General features: G+C 40.9%; 1 protein-coding gene across 4 annotated transcripts in view; it reads left to right on the forward strand.

Annotated features, from left to right (window-relative positions):
• The window catches only part of espn (espin), a 38,263-nt gene that overhangs the window by 16,923 nt on the left and 3,912 nt on the right, over window positions 1–17,428 (forward strand). For 2 of the 4 annotated variants that reach the window (XM_086069111.1, XM_086069110.1), the window contains exons 8-12: window positions 382–543; window positions 4,100–4,352; window positions 5,938–5,991; window positions 8,227–8,372; window positions 9,281–9,658. In XM_086069111.1, the coding sequence (XP_085925237.1) occupies window positions 382–543; window positions 4,100–4,352; window positions 5,938–5,991; window positions 8,227–8,372; window positions 9,281–9,658 (993 nt within the window). Of the gene's footprint in view, window positions 1–381; window positions 544–4,099; window positions 4,353–5,937; window positions 5,992–8,226; window positions 8,373–9,280; window positions 9,659–11,955; window positions 17,163–17,428 lie in introns of those variants that run through there. The other 2 variants (XM_086069113.1, XM_086069112.1) reach the window with 2 other exon arrangements.

Below are 17,428 nucleotides of genomic sequence, written 5' to 3' on the forward strand. Positions count from 1 at the left end.
TACTGTACATAAACTGTCATGCTGCTGATGTCGGGTGGTTCTTACCTGAAACACAAATGCCAACAGTGCACTGCAGCTGAATGCAAGCCTTGTTCAGTTATTAAAATAAAGCTGCTTTGTGCACCAAAGAGTGCTAATCTGGGAAGAAAAGCCATTAAGCACGCATGTTGTCCAAAACTTTTCAGGAGAACTGTTGGGTGAAATATTGTATTTATAAAAATAAAAAAAACAATATAAAACATACTGCCTATCCTTATGTCTAATAGTGAAGCATGAAACACATTGGCAACTGTATATTTACGCTAAATGCTAAATTGAACAATTTCAAGGCAATTTTAAGAAATATAGAAATTGCTTAAACCCTCTCTTTTTTGTCTTTAGCTGCTGACAGTGGGAGAAAACCCCGACAAATTACGGCGTGTCGACTCCAACAGAAAGTCGAGGAGCTTCAATAAGCAGCCAAGCACTGGGGACTACTACAAGACCCTGGGGAGTGACTCCGCCGAGCTCCGTGGGAGCAAAGTCATGGCACCTAAGGAGGAGGTAACATCACAAAGTTAGCGTCTGACTGGGAAATCAACTGTTAAGGTTTCCTCTTATGAATTTTAGCTTTCCCGCATTTCACGACACACAATGTAAGTTTACAAAATGAATTGTTTCTTGTATTATGTACAAGTCACCCAACTTAAACATGTAGGTAAAAACAAGCTAAATGTTTTGATCAAACAACTTGCTTGGTTTGTTGTGCTTCCATAAATATCAATATTTTTTATTTTGAAGTTGTTCCAATTTTCAAGTTGTGTTTTTATAACGTGCATAAACTTGTCTAATCTAAAGTTATGGCAGTGTAAAGGCCTAGATACACCAATCCGACGTCGGCCAAATGTGACCGACGCCTACCACCTGTGGCGTCGGCCCACAAGTCGGCACGTCGCGTAGAAAAATGACGTAAATACACACCGCACCGACACCGACTATTACGTACCTTTAGCGCATGCGCGAGAAGTAATTCCCCTCCGTACCATCGGCGGCGGTAGTCATTATTCTATTGTCACTTGCTCTTCTTGCCCCGTGCGCTGATTCGCTAGCTAACAGCCAATCACAGTGATCAAATGCCCCCGAGGCCGTTTCAACATGTCAAATTTGCTGGAAACGCCGCCCCCCCCCCCATCAGACCTCCCCCCCCAACCCCCATTTCACCTTAGCAATAGTGACACTCAGCATTCACAGGCAATTTCTGAGGGAATTGCAATTGCTATTTTATAAATAAAATAAATAAATATATTAATTCAATTTGGTATACAGGTTTAGGGTAAATGAGTCTCTCTCTCTCTCTCTCTCTCTCTCTCTCTCTCTCTCTCTCTCTCTCTCTCTCTCTCTCTCTCAGCACCTTGAAGAAACAAACACAAACACCATGATGATATTTGCCTGTGCATTATGCCACTGAGCTGGTTACATAATCGTCTGTCCTTTAGAGCTTTTTGTTTGCCACATGATGCAAACTTCCCCCTCATTTCCATCATCACCGCTTGAGCCTCCACCATGCTGCATAAACCGTCTAACAAGCTACAATGGAACACACAAGGACAATCGGCCCATCAAGGGCTTAGCCTTAACTCAAAGTCATCGCGGCTTCTAAAAGGACAATAGCGCTGACTAATATTTGGACCTAATGCGGTAGCTTGCGTTGTAAGTGGCAGTTTGCAATTTGTGTAAAAGTTCTGCCATTCTTTCTGGGGATATAAAATAAAAGTGAGATTAAACACAAACTGAATACAAAAATATTATGTAACCTACCCAAAACTCACTTCTTTTGTTACCTACAGGTCAAGGAATATGTTTCCAGTTTCCCCTCCATACCCAATATTAACCCTATTTTTCTCTCTTTCGACCCACTGTTTAAAGGTGCGTTATCTAAATTATACAACATTATTTCAGAGTCATTATGCTCAGCGCCTGAAGAGTAAGGAAGCGTGGGAACAGGATCTGGGGCCCATCCCTGAAGGCCTGTGGGAGTCAATTATTTTATCAATACATAAATCCTCAATTAAAATAAATCCCCCTTCTCTTTCTGGTCTTAGGTTGTTTGTCTTTTTTGTTTGAAAAAAAGTTTAATAAAGATACTTGAAATATAAAAAAAGATTATGGACATGTAAAGAGAGACAAACATGCCATTGGATAATATTTCAAAATAGTTTAGCCCTAGTTGAGAATATAATTTGTTTTTAAAACTGACATTTCAACATTTAAATTTATTAAATTACTTTTGGCATCCAATGAGAGCACACAGATAAATTAATGATTTTATTATTCATTCCAAATTTTTACAACTTTTTTTTTTCCCCCCGGCCAGTTATTTTTAAATACTGGGTTCAAATCTTAAAATAACAGGACGTGCAAATGACGATCTTCATTCAAATTACACCCAGCATTAAAAAAAAAAAATCTTAGAATGAAACGGCGAAAACCAATACAGTACATAAAAACATCGAGTTGATTTGCTGCCACATACCTCCACAGACAACGCAACAGAGTCTATCAAATACAATCATCTGTCTCTGGAGATGTATTACTATAATCTCATGGGAATCAGGAGTGGGGGGGGGGGGGGGTGCTCGTCTGATATGGAGGATAATCCCCATTGAGCCAATTACAGCCTCAGAGGGGCCCCTCCTGGTCTCAGAGGCTCTCAAGCAGATGGGTCGGCTAATCAGCGGCACGTGCCGCCAGGCCTCATCTGGACACTAACCTCCCCCAAACTCCCTGGGGAGGCTTCAGGAGTAAAGGGGGGGTCTAATGATGGGCACGCGCCCGAAGAATCAAAGGGGTGGGGCTGCTCCTTTGTCACGGTCCATTAACTCTCTTCCAGCGGGGTTATTGCGCGCTTTCAGAGAGCGTGTCAGACGCGTGTAATGTGAAGGGGTGCGGTGGGCGTGGGGGTTAACACGCTATCACTTACAGCAGCAGATGGCCTGTGCCCAACTGTTTAGCCTGGTTGTTTCCCCTGGAGAGTGGGCCATATTAGCTTGGTTATTGCCTCCGTATGAGTTGATTAAATACAGCAGAGGGAGGAGACCTCTAATAGGGATGCTTACATCTGTCGCAGTCTGTGCAAGATATGGACGTCGCCTCACCCGAGCAGGTGTTTATACAGACATGCCTATGCACTCCAACAAGTAAGATTCTTGAAGCAAATTGGTAATGAACGGATCATCATTACCAAAAGCCTCTGTCAATATTTATTTCTGGTGCTAAAAATGACTGTTCATTCGTTTTCAGTTATTGTCGTGGCACACTCGTGTACTGCACAATCAAAGACCTCCACCTAGAAAAAAATTATTAATTACAAACATGCATATTTGTTCATCTATTTATGCTGACAACAATAATTAAATGTTCCTCCATTTGGTCCTAGAATGTACAATAAACCTGCATATCCACTTGTTGCCATTCATAAAATAAGAATATTAGTCATGATTTCCTGCAAGCATCATCATTGTGTTCATTTAAACAAGCCCATATTTCACAAGAAGTACAATTTGTGAGTGAGTAAATTGAAATGAGATCATCATCCTTTCAGTATTCCTATTTCTGTTGACATTTTTGTGTTGAGATTTTTGTAATGTAAAATGGGCGCCTTGGTTCCATAATGGTTGGGAAACACTGATTTACATAACACGATTTATTTTTCGTCCGTCTATGTAAAGGCGGCAACATTGTCAAAACAATCCCCGTTGACGCGGGCCTGTAAAAACAAGTGAACTCACTGTTTGACAGACCATGTATGGACAAAGCGGCTTTAGAGATCAGGTTCTGAACAGTTTCTTTGGTGCTGAACTTGAGCCATCTGTAAATCATGTTGTTGTCTGGGTAATGACGTGGAACTTCCTTCAAAATTGTGCCTGCACAGATTTAAATGACTGTCTATAAAAAGTTCTTCACACAAAATGTCATCTGCTCAGTTGGCCAAGGCATGTTAGGAAAAAAACTAATGAATGGGTCCCTTCATTTTGAAATAATAGTGTTGCAATTATCTGCACAGACTGAACACGCACATTCTAGTATATGAATACTAATATGTGCACAATTCTATTTCCAGGGCTCCGTTTTATTGGAGGAACCGGCAGATGGCTCCACCCCAACACCTGAAAATGGCACCATGGAGGAAACCGTCCCGGCGCCACCTCCTCCACCGCCGCCGCCTCCTCCACCACCGCCTCCTCCTCCTCCAAGCAACCCGACGCCAACACCCCCTACACCTCCTCCGTTGCCACCAGACACACCAACAAACCAGAATGACTCTGCAAACAACATCTCCAACAAACAGCGACGTGCATCTTCCTCATCAGGAAGTAGGTTACCCTTGAGCCCCAAATACCCAATTGCTGCGATTGGAAGGGGAGGGAGAGGATTTACATTTATAGCCTTTTAGGAAGATGTTACCAAAAATTGTCACTTCCATTTCTTTAAATCCATTACTTCGAGTGTGCCAAGTTCGCTTACTGTAGACGTTCTGTCACATGAAAATAATATTTAAGGCAGCCCTAAATCTCTCAAAGTAGAGATGTTTGAGCCTAACATTGCAATCCTGAATAATTGATCTCAAATTCACGATGCAGGGCTACCGTTACCCTGTGAACTGGTTTAGTGTTCAGCCATTTCCTTAAGTGCCCCACTGTGTTGGATGCTGCTGACTGACTGTGTACTCCAACAGGTGCCAGTAAATCTCAAAAAGTGTCAAAGCAAGTGATTGCTTGCACTAACATTTATAAATAAATAAATAAATGAGTGCCGTCAGAGTTAGTGTTAACTCATTGATAAATCGCATTAACGCAGATTAATCACACTATTAATTTTGAACACAGACGATCCTTTAGCTGACAGCGGATGGTTACATTAAAGGTAGCACAGGTTGTGTTTGAGCTACATGCATTCCACTAAAGCGTTTAATAAATGTTTGCGTATGACATTCAGAATATTTAAAATATTTGGGTATTTTTTTTGTTCATTTTAGATTATGCAAGTAATTAACTGATTGTTAAAAGAGGAGGATGAGAGTGTGCAGTGTATCAAAAAATGTAGAAATAATTAACACATAACAGGTGCTCTTCAAATTTGGCGGGAAAAAATGTTGCTAAAAAGCCTTTTTAATTAAGTGATTAATCATGATCAATCAAAATTCTAAAATGTGATTAATCTGATTTAAAACATTTAATCATTTGACAGCTAAAATAAATATAAATACATTTTGTAATATTGTAAGACAAAGTATGTCATTTGGATTTTCATCAAATCAAGTGTCCGTCTGCCAATTTTGATTTTTACTTCACTAGCAGCTATTGCTCATAAAAAAATAAAAACTACGCGTACATATTACAGAAACAGAATACATTTGCTTAACTACTTGGGCACGATCATTTGCCCACATAACTATACAACTAATATTATTGGGTATACACCACGGACTTCCGACTTCCGTAAGTCACACACCTACGCTGTTTCCGGTTCCTGTTTGCGTCATATAAGCCTATTTCCAATACTCGCACTTCCACCCTTGTGCCCCTCAAGCTAAATTCCACGCACGTGTCGCTTTCGCTGGAAGTGCGTGGAATTTAGCCTGAAGGGCACAAGGGTGGAAGTGCGAGTATTGGGTTTGGGACAGGGCAGCTATGACGCAAACAGACCCCATAGACCTATTTTACACAACACACCGGTATTTCTTTTTATGACATGAGACAATGTATACTCGGTCACAACCACTATCAATCTACTACAATGTTATTAATTTCATCATTCAGTCTTTTTTTTTTCCAACATTTTATCTTCTTGTTCTTTGTTGTTATCACTCTTGCTTCGTTCCATCTTTCTCTGTCTGCTTTGTCTATTTTCATCTCTTTGCCTTCTGCCATGGTCTTTCCTCACCGCTGCTCTTTCAAGGCGGGGGTCTCTCTGCCCCACCGGCAGAGGGAGTGGCACTAAGACAAATGAAGAGTAAGTAGAGACCACAAAACGACTGTGTATATTTTTTTCTCTCCAATAAATCCATTCATGAAATGAAACCATAGTTAGGCAGAAGCCCGCTGATATCTCATGCTAACCCCCCCCCCCCCACACACACACACACACAAAATCACTGTTTGTAGATGAACCTTATTAATTAATTAATTAAATATACTAACATTATCAAGTTTAGAAGATTGTGTATAGAGAGATATGCGTGTTTGTGAGACAAGGCAATAATACAGAAACTAAACTGTGAACCAACCGATTTCCTTACTGAAATACATTTGACAAATGTCTTTACATCAAGTTGTATTGTTTTTCGCTAATTGCAGAAAATCAATTTATCATTGGGGGATTAGGGGTAGTATATGCAATACTAATTACCTAATTTGTCCACCAGTATAAAAAAAAAAGTCATGAAGACATTAAGCGGCTGTTAACCATAATGTCGTCAATGCATCTGGAAGCGTTAGATAAAACCACATTGATTGAGCAAATGAAATAAGGGCAACAAAGGTGTCAGACTAATATGGTGGTATAATGAAGGCATGTTCTTCCGCTTCCCAATTACCAACAGAATGGAGAGAAGGAGAAAGTGTAACTAGTTTAAGATATAGAACCACTTCAAATCCAAAAGAGACATTTTGTGCTGCCAAGTCATCTCCATTTTTCAAACTGTCAACTTTATGCCCTGCTTTACTCTCACTCTTACTTACTCATACCCATGAATCAAAAATACATGTAAAACAAAAAGATTGAAGGAGGAAAGTTTAGGAAAGGAAAAAAAAAGGGAAGATGACAAATGGAAGAAAACAAATGGCTGCACCTGAACCAGACTTCCCCCAAACTTCAGTGTTTTAATGTGTCGAGTGTGTATTATATAGTTATTTTGCTGTCTGTAAGGTCAAACTCTGGTTGAGGAAACAACGTGAATAGTACGCTGGTGGCAAATAGCGAAAATGAAGGAATTGTGTATCAACTTGGCTGCGGTGATTGACTACCAAAGCTGTAAGTGTGTGCGTGTGAGCGTATGTGAGTGTGTGATAATTCCTTGCCAGCTTGCCAATGGCTCGCTGTCACTTTCAGTTACTGGTGATTCCTTTAGATTTTCCGCCGACTGTGATGATGAGGCTTTAACAGGAAGCTGCTTTCTCCTTCTCGAGGGAGAGTGCAGCAGAGCGAGGGAGCGTGAGGAGGGGTTGCAGGGTGGTAGGGGCCGCTTTTGTGGCCAGTCGGACCATTGTGGTGACCTCAACGGGGAACTGTTTTTACGGGAGGACTATTTTACTTTCACGCAGCAATTAGAGATGACCGAGGACATTAAAATTTTTTGAGGTGATTCGCTAAATAAGGTGAGGTGTCCGTCGACTATAGTTTGTTTTGGACTAATAGGGTCACGCTAAAAGATTGATGTTTCATTGGTTGAAGTTGTAAAGGAAATGTTAAGTTTCTGTGTTAGTTGTATTGTCTTTGATTAACATGTGGATCTATTGAAGTGATAATTAGATGCTGAATTTGGTTACTCATTTGCTAATGTTCATTCATTATTTATATATCTCAAATGTACTGTGCCTTTTTAAAATGGACCAAATGTGACATTTGCTGGCATTTATTGTAAATATTAATTTTAGTCCTAAAAAAGTAAAAAGGTTTCTTTGTAAATGGAATTACTGGTTACAGCTGAAGTCTGTCTAAAGTTGTTGCATTGTTCACTGTAAGCAGATTAGGGGCTGTGGAAGCCGAATACGTACATTTTATAACAATCCGTTCTTAAACTGAAAGTTCAGCAGCTCCGCATCAGCATCAGGTGATACGTCACAAATGATGAGACTCTCTTAGTTTTAGTTTAATGGAAATACTTGGTCTCCTCCTCTCCTACCTGAATGCCATAAAAACGTCTAATGTGGTAACACTTTTAAGTCCTCTCACACATTTTTATGCAGTCATTTAAAAGGGCCGGATGTCTCTCTGAAAAACCTCGTGGGATAGGTTATGAGCACTGCGGAGTGGTAGAGAATAGGACTAATAGTAAAGTCTGAACATATCAAAGTGAGCCGACAGGCCAGTAATCCACCTATCCATATTCCATGCCAACTGATTGGATGAAATATTGATCATGTCGACACTTCCCTTGCCCTTAAGAGTCATGCTGTTCTTTGTCTCTCCCTGTATTCTATCTTAATTTCTAACCAGTTTTGCTATTCTGCATCATTGTTGTTCTAGGCACAAAATCTTTCAACATGATGTCCCCCACTGGTGATAACTCAGAATTGCTGGCAGAAATCAAAGCTGGAAAGAACCTGAAGCCAACACCTCACAATAAAGGCTACACCACTGTCTTTTCCAACAGTGGGCCAACAGGCAACAACGTAAGTCCACAGTATCCGCAGTCACGTCACATTTGGCCTTATTGTATTTATAAAGTATCCATTACTTAGCATAATGTGCAGTATAGCGGTTCAGAAAATGTATGGATGGATGGTTAACTGTATAGTTGGAAGGCCTGTCAAAACAAGCATTTAGTTGTATCACATCCAATACAGATTTGACCCAAGTGCAGAAAAGACACAGGAGTTGGAAAACAGATTCTTTATAGGCATAAAAAAAAAAAGTACAAAGTAACAACAGAGAGCCGGACTGGATTCAGATGGCCTTGAAGAAAACACTTGACGGAGAAACTTGACTACAAAATCTCGGGCTGACTAAATATTGAGCTGGCTGGATGCAGAACACATGGTAGAAAGATTGAATGGATGAAATCTCAATGTGCTGACAGTCGTACTAACAAAAGTGTCATTCAGTAACTCTAGACTGGGGCAATGCACAATCCTCAATGACTACGTTTACATGCAGTCAATATTCGGGTTAAGGTCAGAATTCCGGTTTCTAAAACAATGGAAGTAACACGTTTACATGCGTGGCGGACAAAGTTACTTTCGCTTACATGTCATTTGTGCTTGATTGGAATATCCTGTTCAGACCGCGATGCGCAGACAACTAAATTACCAATTAAAACCAACACGTTGGGTTGTGTTACTAGAAAGATAAGACTGGAACCAGGAGAGTCTGACCATGAAACCCAACGCTGTGTTCTATCCAGCCTAAAAGCTTGCTGTGATCCATAAAGTACCTTTGCATAAGATTAGACGAATTATGATCGGCTAACACGTCATCATCAAATGTTCTTGTCATAAAGGACATAGCAGTTGCATAGGCATAGTACACTAATATCAGAAAACAACCCGTTGAAGTCCATTGTGATTTTGTATTTCTCCAGGGAAACACCGTTTCTCCACCCGAGACTCGCCCTTGTAGCCCTCCACCCAAGACATCATCCCCACTAGTGTCCAATACATCGGTCACATCCCCACCCACAACGCCGAGTCCCACTCCCAGTCCTCCCAGCTCGGGGACCTTCAGGACCATGTCAGCATCAGCAAGCTTCGAGCAACTGCACTCCAATTCCGTCACCAATGGGAGCAGTGTTGCTGGCACGGCAGGAATGCAGTCAGGGAGAAAGTCGAGCCTTGCCGATGTGGAGGCGCTCGTACCCACGCACGACGAGCAGGGAAAACCTATCCCCGAATGGAAGAGGCAGGTGATGGTGCGAAAGCTTCATGTCAAAGTGCAAGAGGAGGAAGAGCACAAACGCAAGGTAGGCGCGACAATTGCCCTTCTTGTCACTTTTTAGCTAACCCATTTGTGTTGTAAAGAACTGGACAGCAGAAATTGTAACCGACGTGGTTTGCCTTACAATAACCAACACCACAAATGGGAAGTAGCAAATTTGGAAGTGGGTTTTTAAGACCATGATTTTTGTGTTCTTGCATGATGTGGCGCTTGTACAGCTGAATCAGAACTGTTTCCCTCCCTTTTACGTCATCATGAGTCAACGTTTTCAAAGTTAGGATTTAATTTGTATCTCGATTTCGGACCCAATGCTCAATACAGTACACGATTTAAAAAAAAAAAAAATATATATATAGACGCGTGTACTGTAAACAAGCTGACGTTGGCCACGTCTACTACGTAGCAAGACTTTTGGAGTAATGGAGTGCTACTATAACATTAAAAATTAAGTCAATACAAACATAAAAAATTAAGTCAATAAATTAAAAAGAGTTGATAAATGTTAACCTCGTCAGCCAGATTGAGAATTGTGATTCACTCAAGGGAGTTCTTCACATTATCAATCTGGTACTTCACTAGTCAGACCCGTTTGGGAAAGGCGGGGCTTGCTGTACAATACTTCGAGCTGATTGGACAATACGGCATCTTTGCACATTTTGTTTTGACCGATCAAGGCAACGGATGAAAATCTCGTCTTCCGCCTTGTCTTAGAGAAGAGAACGAAAAAAAATTCAAGATAAAATTGAACGAAACTCCTCTCTCTGTTCAAATTCAACAAGTAATGCTGTGAGAACAGAACTAATTGCAGCATCAATTTGTCTGTTAGGTTTGTTTGTCCGCCCCCCCCACCCCCCCCCCCCCCCCACAACTGCCGCTTATTGGTTTTGTCCTACCTAAACAACGTCTGATTGGTCCAATCAAAAAAAGATCAGCTGCAGGTACAAGATGTCTTCTCCGGAGTTTGTGAACTCTCAAATACTGGGAGAATTCATCTTGCTGGCAAGGTTAGTTAAACGTGGAATGCTGCCAAATCCGCATTACTTCTGAATCCTCAGCTGCCTGAGGTCCTTTGTTCTGCTTTTATTTCCTAGTCTTATGCCCACTTGTTAGCAAACAAGAGCTGGGCATTGTTTTGCCCCCCAAAGTAGGCCTATATACTGTAGTCCGCCATAGTTTAAGCAAAGCTCCTGAAGCCAAAAGTAATAGGTCAATGCAAAGCTGTCAGATGTTTTCTTCTAGATAACATTGGAGGTACAAACTCAAGACTTGGAAGGGGGTATCGTTACAGGCTTAATGTCCAGTAATTGTACTGGATTGACAGTTCCCCAAAAGGTTCTATATAAAACATCGTGTTTGTTTAGTGCATGACCTTGCCTCAGATTCATCTAGTTTGAATGCATGTTCCTGGCGTTTTGTCATTTCTTCAGGATAACGCTGCATGTTTTGACTTTGCACTAGTTTTGAGTATTTGGGGTGATGTGAAGACTTGACTCCACTGCCCACCGCAGCATCAAAACCTTGATGAATGGCTTTCACAAGAGTGTGAGCTGCTGCTGTTGGATGCTGGAGTGTTTTGGGGTTTCAAGATGATACATGCAGATTCAGTGGTGTGATGTCAAGCCCATTCACACTACAGTTCAAGCAATAGTATTCAACAAAAAAAAAAAAGGATTGAAGGTGCTTTGAAATTATACAATCTTGCGTGGCTAAATACATAGCCTAACTTTTTATTTGCATAAAAGTGATGTGGTGAGCAACGCTTAACCACGAACTGATCCAGAATCTGTCAGCTCCGTTGCGCTACCAACCACCAAGCCAGGGTTTTGTTTTGTTTTTAACTATCATGGTTTGGTGTTAATGTTGCACTAATTACGGGCTTCAGTTGTGATCATTTAAATGCATCTGTAAGTATCCTCAAGTGAACATTTGACCATGAATTAAAAGGAAATTATTGACAAACCTTAAATGATGATTTGTTGGTCAAATAAAGAAAACAAAAAGACTTTACTAAAATCATAAAGGCTGACATGCAAATGTGCATTACATACCTACCTTACATAAATGATTTAATAAAGTAAATAATAAATAGTCTGAATTTTATGATTTTGTTTTTAAAGGGGCAACATGCCTTGCCCTCGTACCTTTGAATAAAGCATGAAAAGAGGCAGTGCCGTTGCACCACTAAATCCATGTCAAAACAGTGTGTCCTAACCTAAAGGATGTGCAATGAAGCATGTGTTTCAAAAAGGAATTCAGTGCTGAAAAGTCCGTCCCCTCCTCTCCATTTTCTTGTCTCTTGGTCTCCTCTGACCTCTGATTTAGTTTGCTGCGAGTGGCCACTACCAACCTCAGGAATGGCACTACTCCCGCACCCACAATGCTATTTTGGGACCATTTGGGGAATTGATGACAGAGGGTGACCTCAACCGCATTGAGAAGCAAATTGAGAATCTGCAGGTGATGCACAAGGTCTCGGAAGTTGAGAAGGAGCTGGAAGAACTAGAGCAGGAGCTGCATCAGCTTCTGCCCGTTTCTGCGGCACTCACTCAAGGACATTTTTCAGTGAATCCGAAGCAGGTGCATGGCCAAGCTGAAGATCTTCCAGCCTGGTGCAGCAAAATTTCTACCTTGCTCAAGAGCATGGCCATTCTTCTCGCCACACTGGGGGGGAAAGAAATTGACATTCTGGAACTAATAAGCCCCGGATATTCTCAAAAAGGGACGACGAATGTGGCAGCATCTCAGCCAGATCCGGCTGCGGGATTTATTGGGCGCTCTCAGTCTTTCTCTACGAAGGAAGATGTGGAGAAGGAGATGAAGCAGTTTGGTGTATCGGTGAAGAATCTCAAGGCAAATTATGAAATTCAGTCACCGTCTGCAAGTAGCAAAGAGACGAGGGTGTATAAACGCCAGAACTCACTCCCAGTTGTAAGCAAGTCGCATAATAATCCAGATACGGTTTGCGAAGCTCATGCATGCTCCTCTGTTGACTCATCTCAGTCGCACACGAACAGTTCTCTACCTTTAAAGGAGGAACCCGTCTTGAAACTTGTTGAAGAGCCACTTATTGGGGCGTCTTGCGCTCCTAAAACCTATGCAACCACGGAGATAATGGCTCAAACTAAGGTTGAAGCGTTCAACCAGGTTCTTTCTGCAGACCCCTTTTTAAACCATCACCAGCTAACAAGAAGTTTAGAAGTGCAGACAGATCTCAGCTATGTCCAGGAATGCATTGAAACGAGGAAAGAGAGGATTGTCTTCCTGTTTCTTGACCACTGGCGCAAGTACACCGTCTCCGAGTCTGGCAGAAGAGGAAATCATCTGGATGTGAGCTGGGAGAACTTCAGTCACGTGAACATGAAGGGGGGAATTGTTGGGGAGATTCACAGTGAAGATGATAAGCTCCTCCTTTTCATGAAGTCCAAGCAGGTGGTGGGGAAACTGATCGGCCACTGGAGGACCATCATGAGCCAGGTGCCCAGTCGTCAAATTCGCAGGCTGAGCCGAGCCCAGATGATCTACTGGCCTGAACACTTCTTGCCGCACATCAACGGCTCACCCGTGAGCTATGAAAGCCTGACGCTGGATCTTTTCATGCTCGGATACTTCCAACTGCTGGAAATGAACATGTCGCGCAACGAGCGCAAATTCCGCCACCTCTTGTGCTATGAGATGTTTGATCGTCTTGGTAGGCATCAGTGGGAGGTGATCAAGCGGTTTCACCAGGAGGTGATGGGGGAAATTGAGAGAGGAAAGAGAGATTGGGTGGATGGTTTTGAGGACATCAAGCTGAAGTACTTTGGGGACTCTGAGGACGAGGGAGGTCTAATGGCGGCGTCTTTGCAGTCCATGTCTCCTGAGGTGACCTTCATTCCAATGGAGCCACTTCCGCCCCCACCCTGCCATCCTCCACCCACTCCGCCTCCAAACGCACATCCTATTCCTACTCCTGCACCGCCGTCTCAATTAGATTTGCGCTTTGTGTCGCCTGCTGATGCCTCCGATGGTGCGTTGGACACCAGTCAGCGTGTGGAACAGAACACGCTGCTGGACTCGATGAACAATTCACAGATGGATTTAAAGGGCATGTCACGAAATGAGCCGAACGCTCAGCAGGATGAGATGAGCAGTGTGGCAAACACGCAAAACAGTGACACAGTTAAAACACTTGAAACACTTCAGGGCACCACAGAAAGACAAAAAGCCGGTCCAGTTGAAGACATTACTGTTAAAACCATAACGGAACCGGTTAACAATACTCTTACTGGCGAGAATGGCGATTCCATTAAAGTGATCTATGAACTCAAAGAGTTTAGTAATGAGGAGATCATTAGGTACATTGATCGAAGCTTCGCCTTCTGGAAGGAGAAGGAAGCTGAGCTTTTTGACATTTGACATGTCTTGACTATAATATCCACATTGAAGCCGACAGATAAGGTACAATTAGCACGATCAGTAAAATTAACATGCACTGTCCAGTAAGTTGAGAAAGGAAAGCAATTGGTTGTGTTGGTTTTAGGCTGTGTCACATGAGGTACTTAAACAGCCACAATGAGCTCTACTGGTTGAAAAGAGCGCTTATGGTGTCAAGTCACAAAAATCATGCAAGCATTGGAAATGTAAAGAGAAGAAAATTGCCATGTTGCACTTGTTCTGTGAAGTTTGGTTTACCGTTCATGTGCTTACTTGATGATCTCTGTAAGGATGGTTCAAGACAGCAGAGGTTGCTCTTGCTTGTATAACCATTTTTATTTATTTTTTTACATTTTAAGCAATATGTTCTATGCAGCCCCGCTAGTTTTCTGATTAACTCATTTGCTCCCAAAAACGTATTTATAGGTTTGTTTGTTTTATGCTACAGCATACAGAAAGCTTTGATTCAGCTTCTGACCTGAAGAGGTCGCTTCAAGAAGTGGTAGTTATTACAAAAAAAACGCCAGCAGTTGGCAGCACAGTATAAGATATTAACCAGGGCCATGTTGCAAAAAGCTCTTTTTGGCAGTGTTTTCAACAGGTTTGTGAATAATGATGAAACAAAGCTATATTTGAACGAGTTAATATTGTGTTTGTGGAATATGAGTTAAATAGCAAAATCCTCCTGTTTTTACCCTTCGCAGGGGGCGGCCATTTTGCCACTTGCTGTCAACTAAAAGTGACATTACTGTTGCTCAGGACTCAACCTGTTTTCTGAAACTGAGCAGCGATTGGTTGTAACTTGTACTTGTTACTCGAGCCCTGAGCAACTGTCGTGTCATTTTCAGTCAACAAGTGGCAAAATGGGATACAAAATGGGTGGATTTTGCTGCTGACCTCTATTTCCACAAACATAATATTAATCAGAATGCTGTGTGTTTAGACGAGTGGGGGCGCTTGTAATATATTATTGTAAAGAAAACTTTGGAATTTAATATTTTTTTAAAGAATACAAATACTCACATCACGGGAAAGAAAGATAGATGACACACTGAACATTTTTAACTTGAATTACAAATATGTAGTGACTCGTGAGGGTTCCTAAAGGTTCTTACGTCTCATAAGGCGAAAAGGCTATGTAAATCTTGTTTTCAAAGCCAGATTTTATTTGACATGTTAGACCCAAGTCGCTTCTAGGTATGTAATATGTACTAAAAATCTGAATTGGCAAATTCAGAGTCTGTCATCGCACCATGAGATCTAATCTGCATTTTAAAACTAATTTTGTAGCATTTGTGTGGTTGGAGATTTCTCCGATTTAAATGTGTGTTAGTATTTTGCTGTTATAAATAAAAGTTTGCATTTTTTGTGACTATGTAATGCTCCTTTATAAGGCAGAACTATAGTAGTCCATCAACTTCTTACAAAGTAAAATTATGGCAGCGATCTTTTTTTATTTCTATTTATTTACCCCCACCCCCCAAAAATGGGGGCGGGGGGGCTTTTTAGGTTTCATTTTAGCAGAGGTGGCCAACATTATGAAACGATCATAAGACAATAAAACAAAAATGTCAAACGGAAGTCGGACCAACACAGAGACTCGATATTATTGTGTAATCCTGGTTGTGAGGCATTGAACTGTGAAATCTCACACTTTTGTCATTACGTCTTCCTGCATTGAGATTACCTTCAAATAACCCTCTTAGCAACTCCCGCTGTCGTGCTATCTTTGGCTTAGAAGCCATAAGGAGGTTACAGTGACTCGTTATCAACTGCGACTTCACAAATGGGATAGCAGTAAACATTAGTTATGTTCTACAATGTGATTCATCACATGGTTGAATGGAACTAGTGCTGGCTACGTTCTCCCAAATTTGCAAACGTATGAACTGCGTCAGAGAAAGTGTTGATTACATGGATTCAAGAGTCATTTAGGATCATGAGATGCATTGCACTGAGTCCATCTTTGATTATGGAACACTTGAGAGTTGACATTTAAAAAGATACAAAAAGGAAGCAAATATTTTCGTTTTAAAATTCTATTGTGGCTGCATCCCCCCTTTTTTTTTTTCTCTTAATTTTTTAAAAGATTAGCTCTTAAATCTTTCCTGAACGTCATTACTATACCCGAATGAAACACATTTCACAATAACATAATATATTAATTTGGGACTGCATGCAACTTCAACTAGCTCTCAGAAGAACAGTAAGTGGTTTTGTTCCATTGCCAACAAAATATTCAACAACACATGCAAACATTCGATCCCATTAGCTGCATATTCAGCGGGTCATTTTTTTTTTTTGATTTTTTTTTTTTTTTTTTAAGGCTCTTTAATTCCCAGGGGAATCATGAAACATTCATGACATAGATAATCTTACCTGGAAGTGAAACACTTAAACAAGAGAAATGCATTGGGGGTAATGTATCTTGTCAGGTCAAAAAAGAGAATCGAAGATGGCTGCCCTCTTTGCTGCCGCTCCTCTCATTACAGTCTAAAACGAGACAATGGGCTCCAGTTACTCGTCGGCGCTGTCAGGGAAAACGTCATGTGTTGACTTAGAGAAACAGGAGAGGAATACTTAATAATGCGCACTGTTTGCTGCATGTGTAACATATGCACGTCATGCTTTGAGGCGAATGTGGTTGAATCCATGTTAAACATTGGTATCATCGGATCATTCTTCTATGCAAAGACTTACCACAACAAAAGCCAGTTGACCGCACAGGGGAAAGAATGGCGGCTTTTCAATGCAGAGAACACGTAAGTGTGTATCTCCAAGCATTGAACAGTGACATCAAATAATTGACTTACTCGGTGAACATTCAGTAAAGACATTTTCATAATTTTGGTGTTTGGGACAGCTGCAATGTATGAACACCCTTCAGGTACGATTATGCATCACCTGCTGTATCTTCCCACAGTAATAACTGTAGGTACAACAATAAATAATCAACAATGATTAAACTATTTTGATAATGGAATAACGATAAACAAATCGACCATTAACTCATTCACTGCCATTGACGGCTATAGACGTCAAAAATTCATTTGAACTATTTCTTAGTTTCAATTTTTTTTCCACTTTTGTTAACAAGAGTATGAAAACATAGAATTTTTTTTATTGTACATTTAGAACAGATATTAAATTTGTGATTAATTGTGAGTTAACTAGTAAAGTCATGTGATTAATTACAATTAAAAGTTTTAATCGCCTGATGCACCTAACAAAAAAAAAAGATTATTAAAAATTAGGGGCGTCAGACAATTATTATTTTTTATTGTAATTAATCGCATGACTTCAATAGTTAACTCACGATTAATTGCAAAATCTGTTTTAAATGTACAATAAAAAAATTCTAGGTTTTCATACTCTTGTTGAC

This window comes from Leptonotus elevatus, chromosome 2, assembly GCF_054856555.1.
Source record: "Leptonotus elevatus isolate MCC_2025b chromosome 2, RoL_Lele_1.0, whole genome shotgun sequence".
NCBI lineage: Eukaryota > Metazoa > Chordata > Actinopteri > Syngnathiformes > Syngnathidae > Leptonotus > Leptonotus elevatus.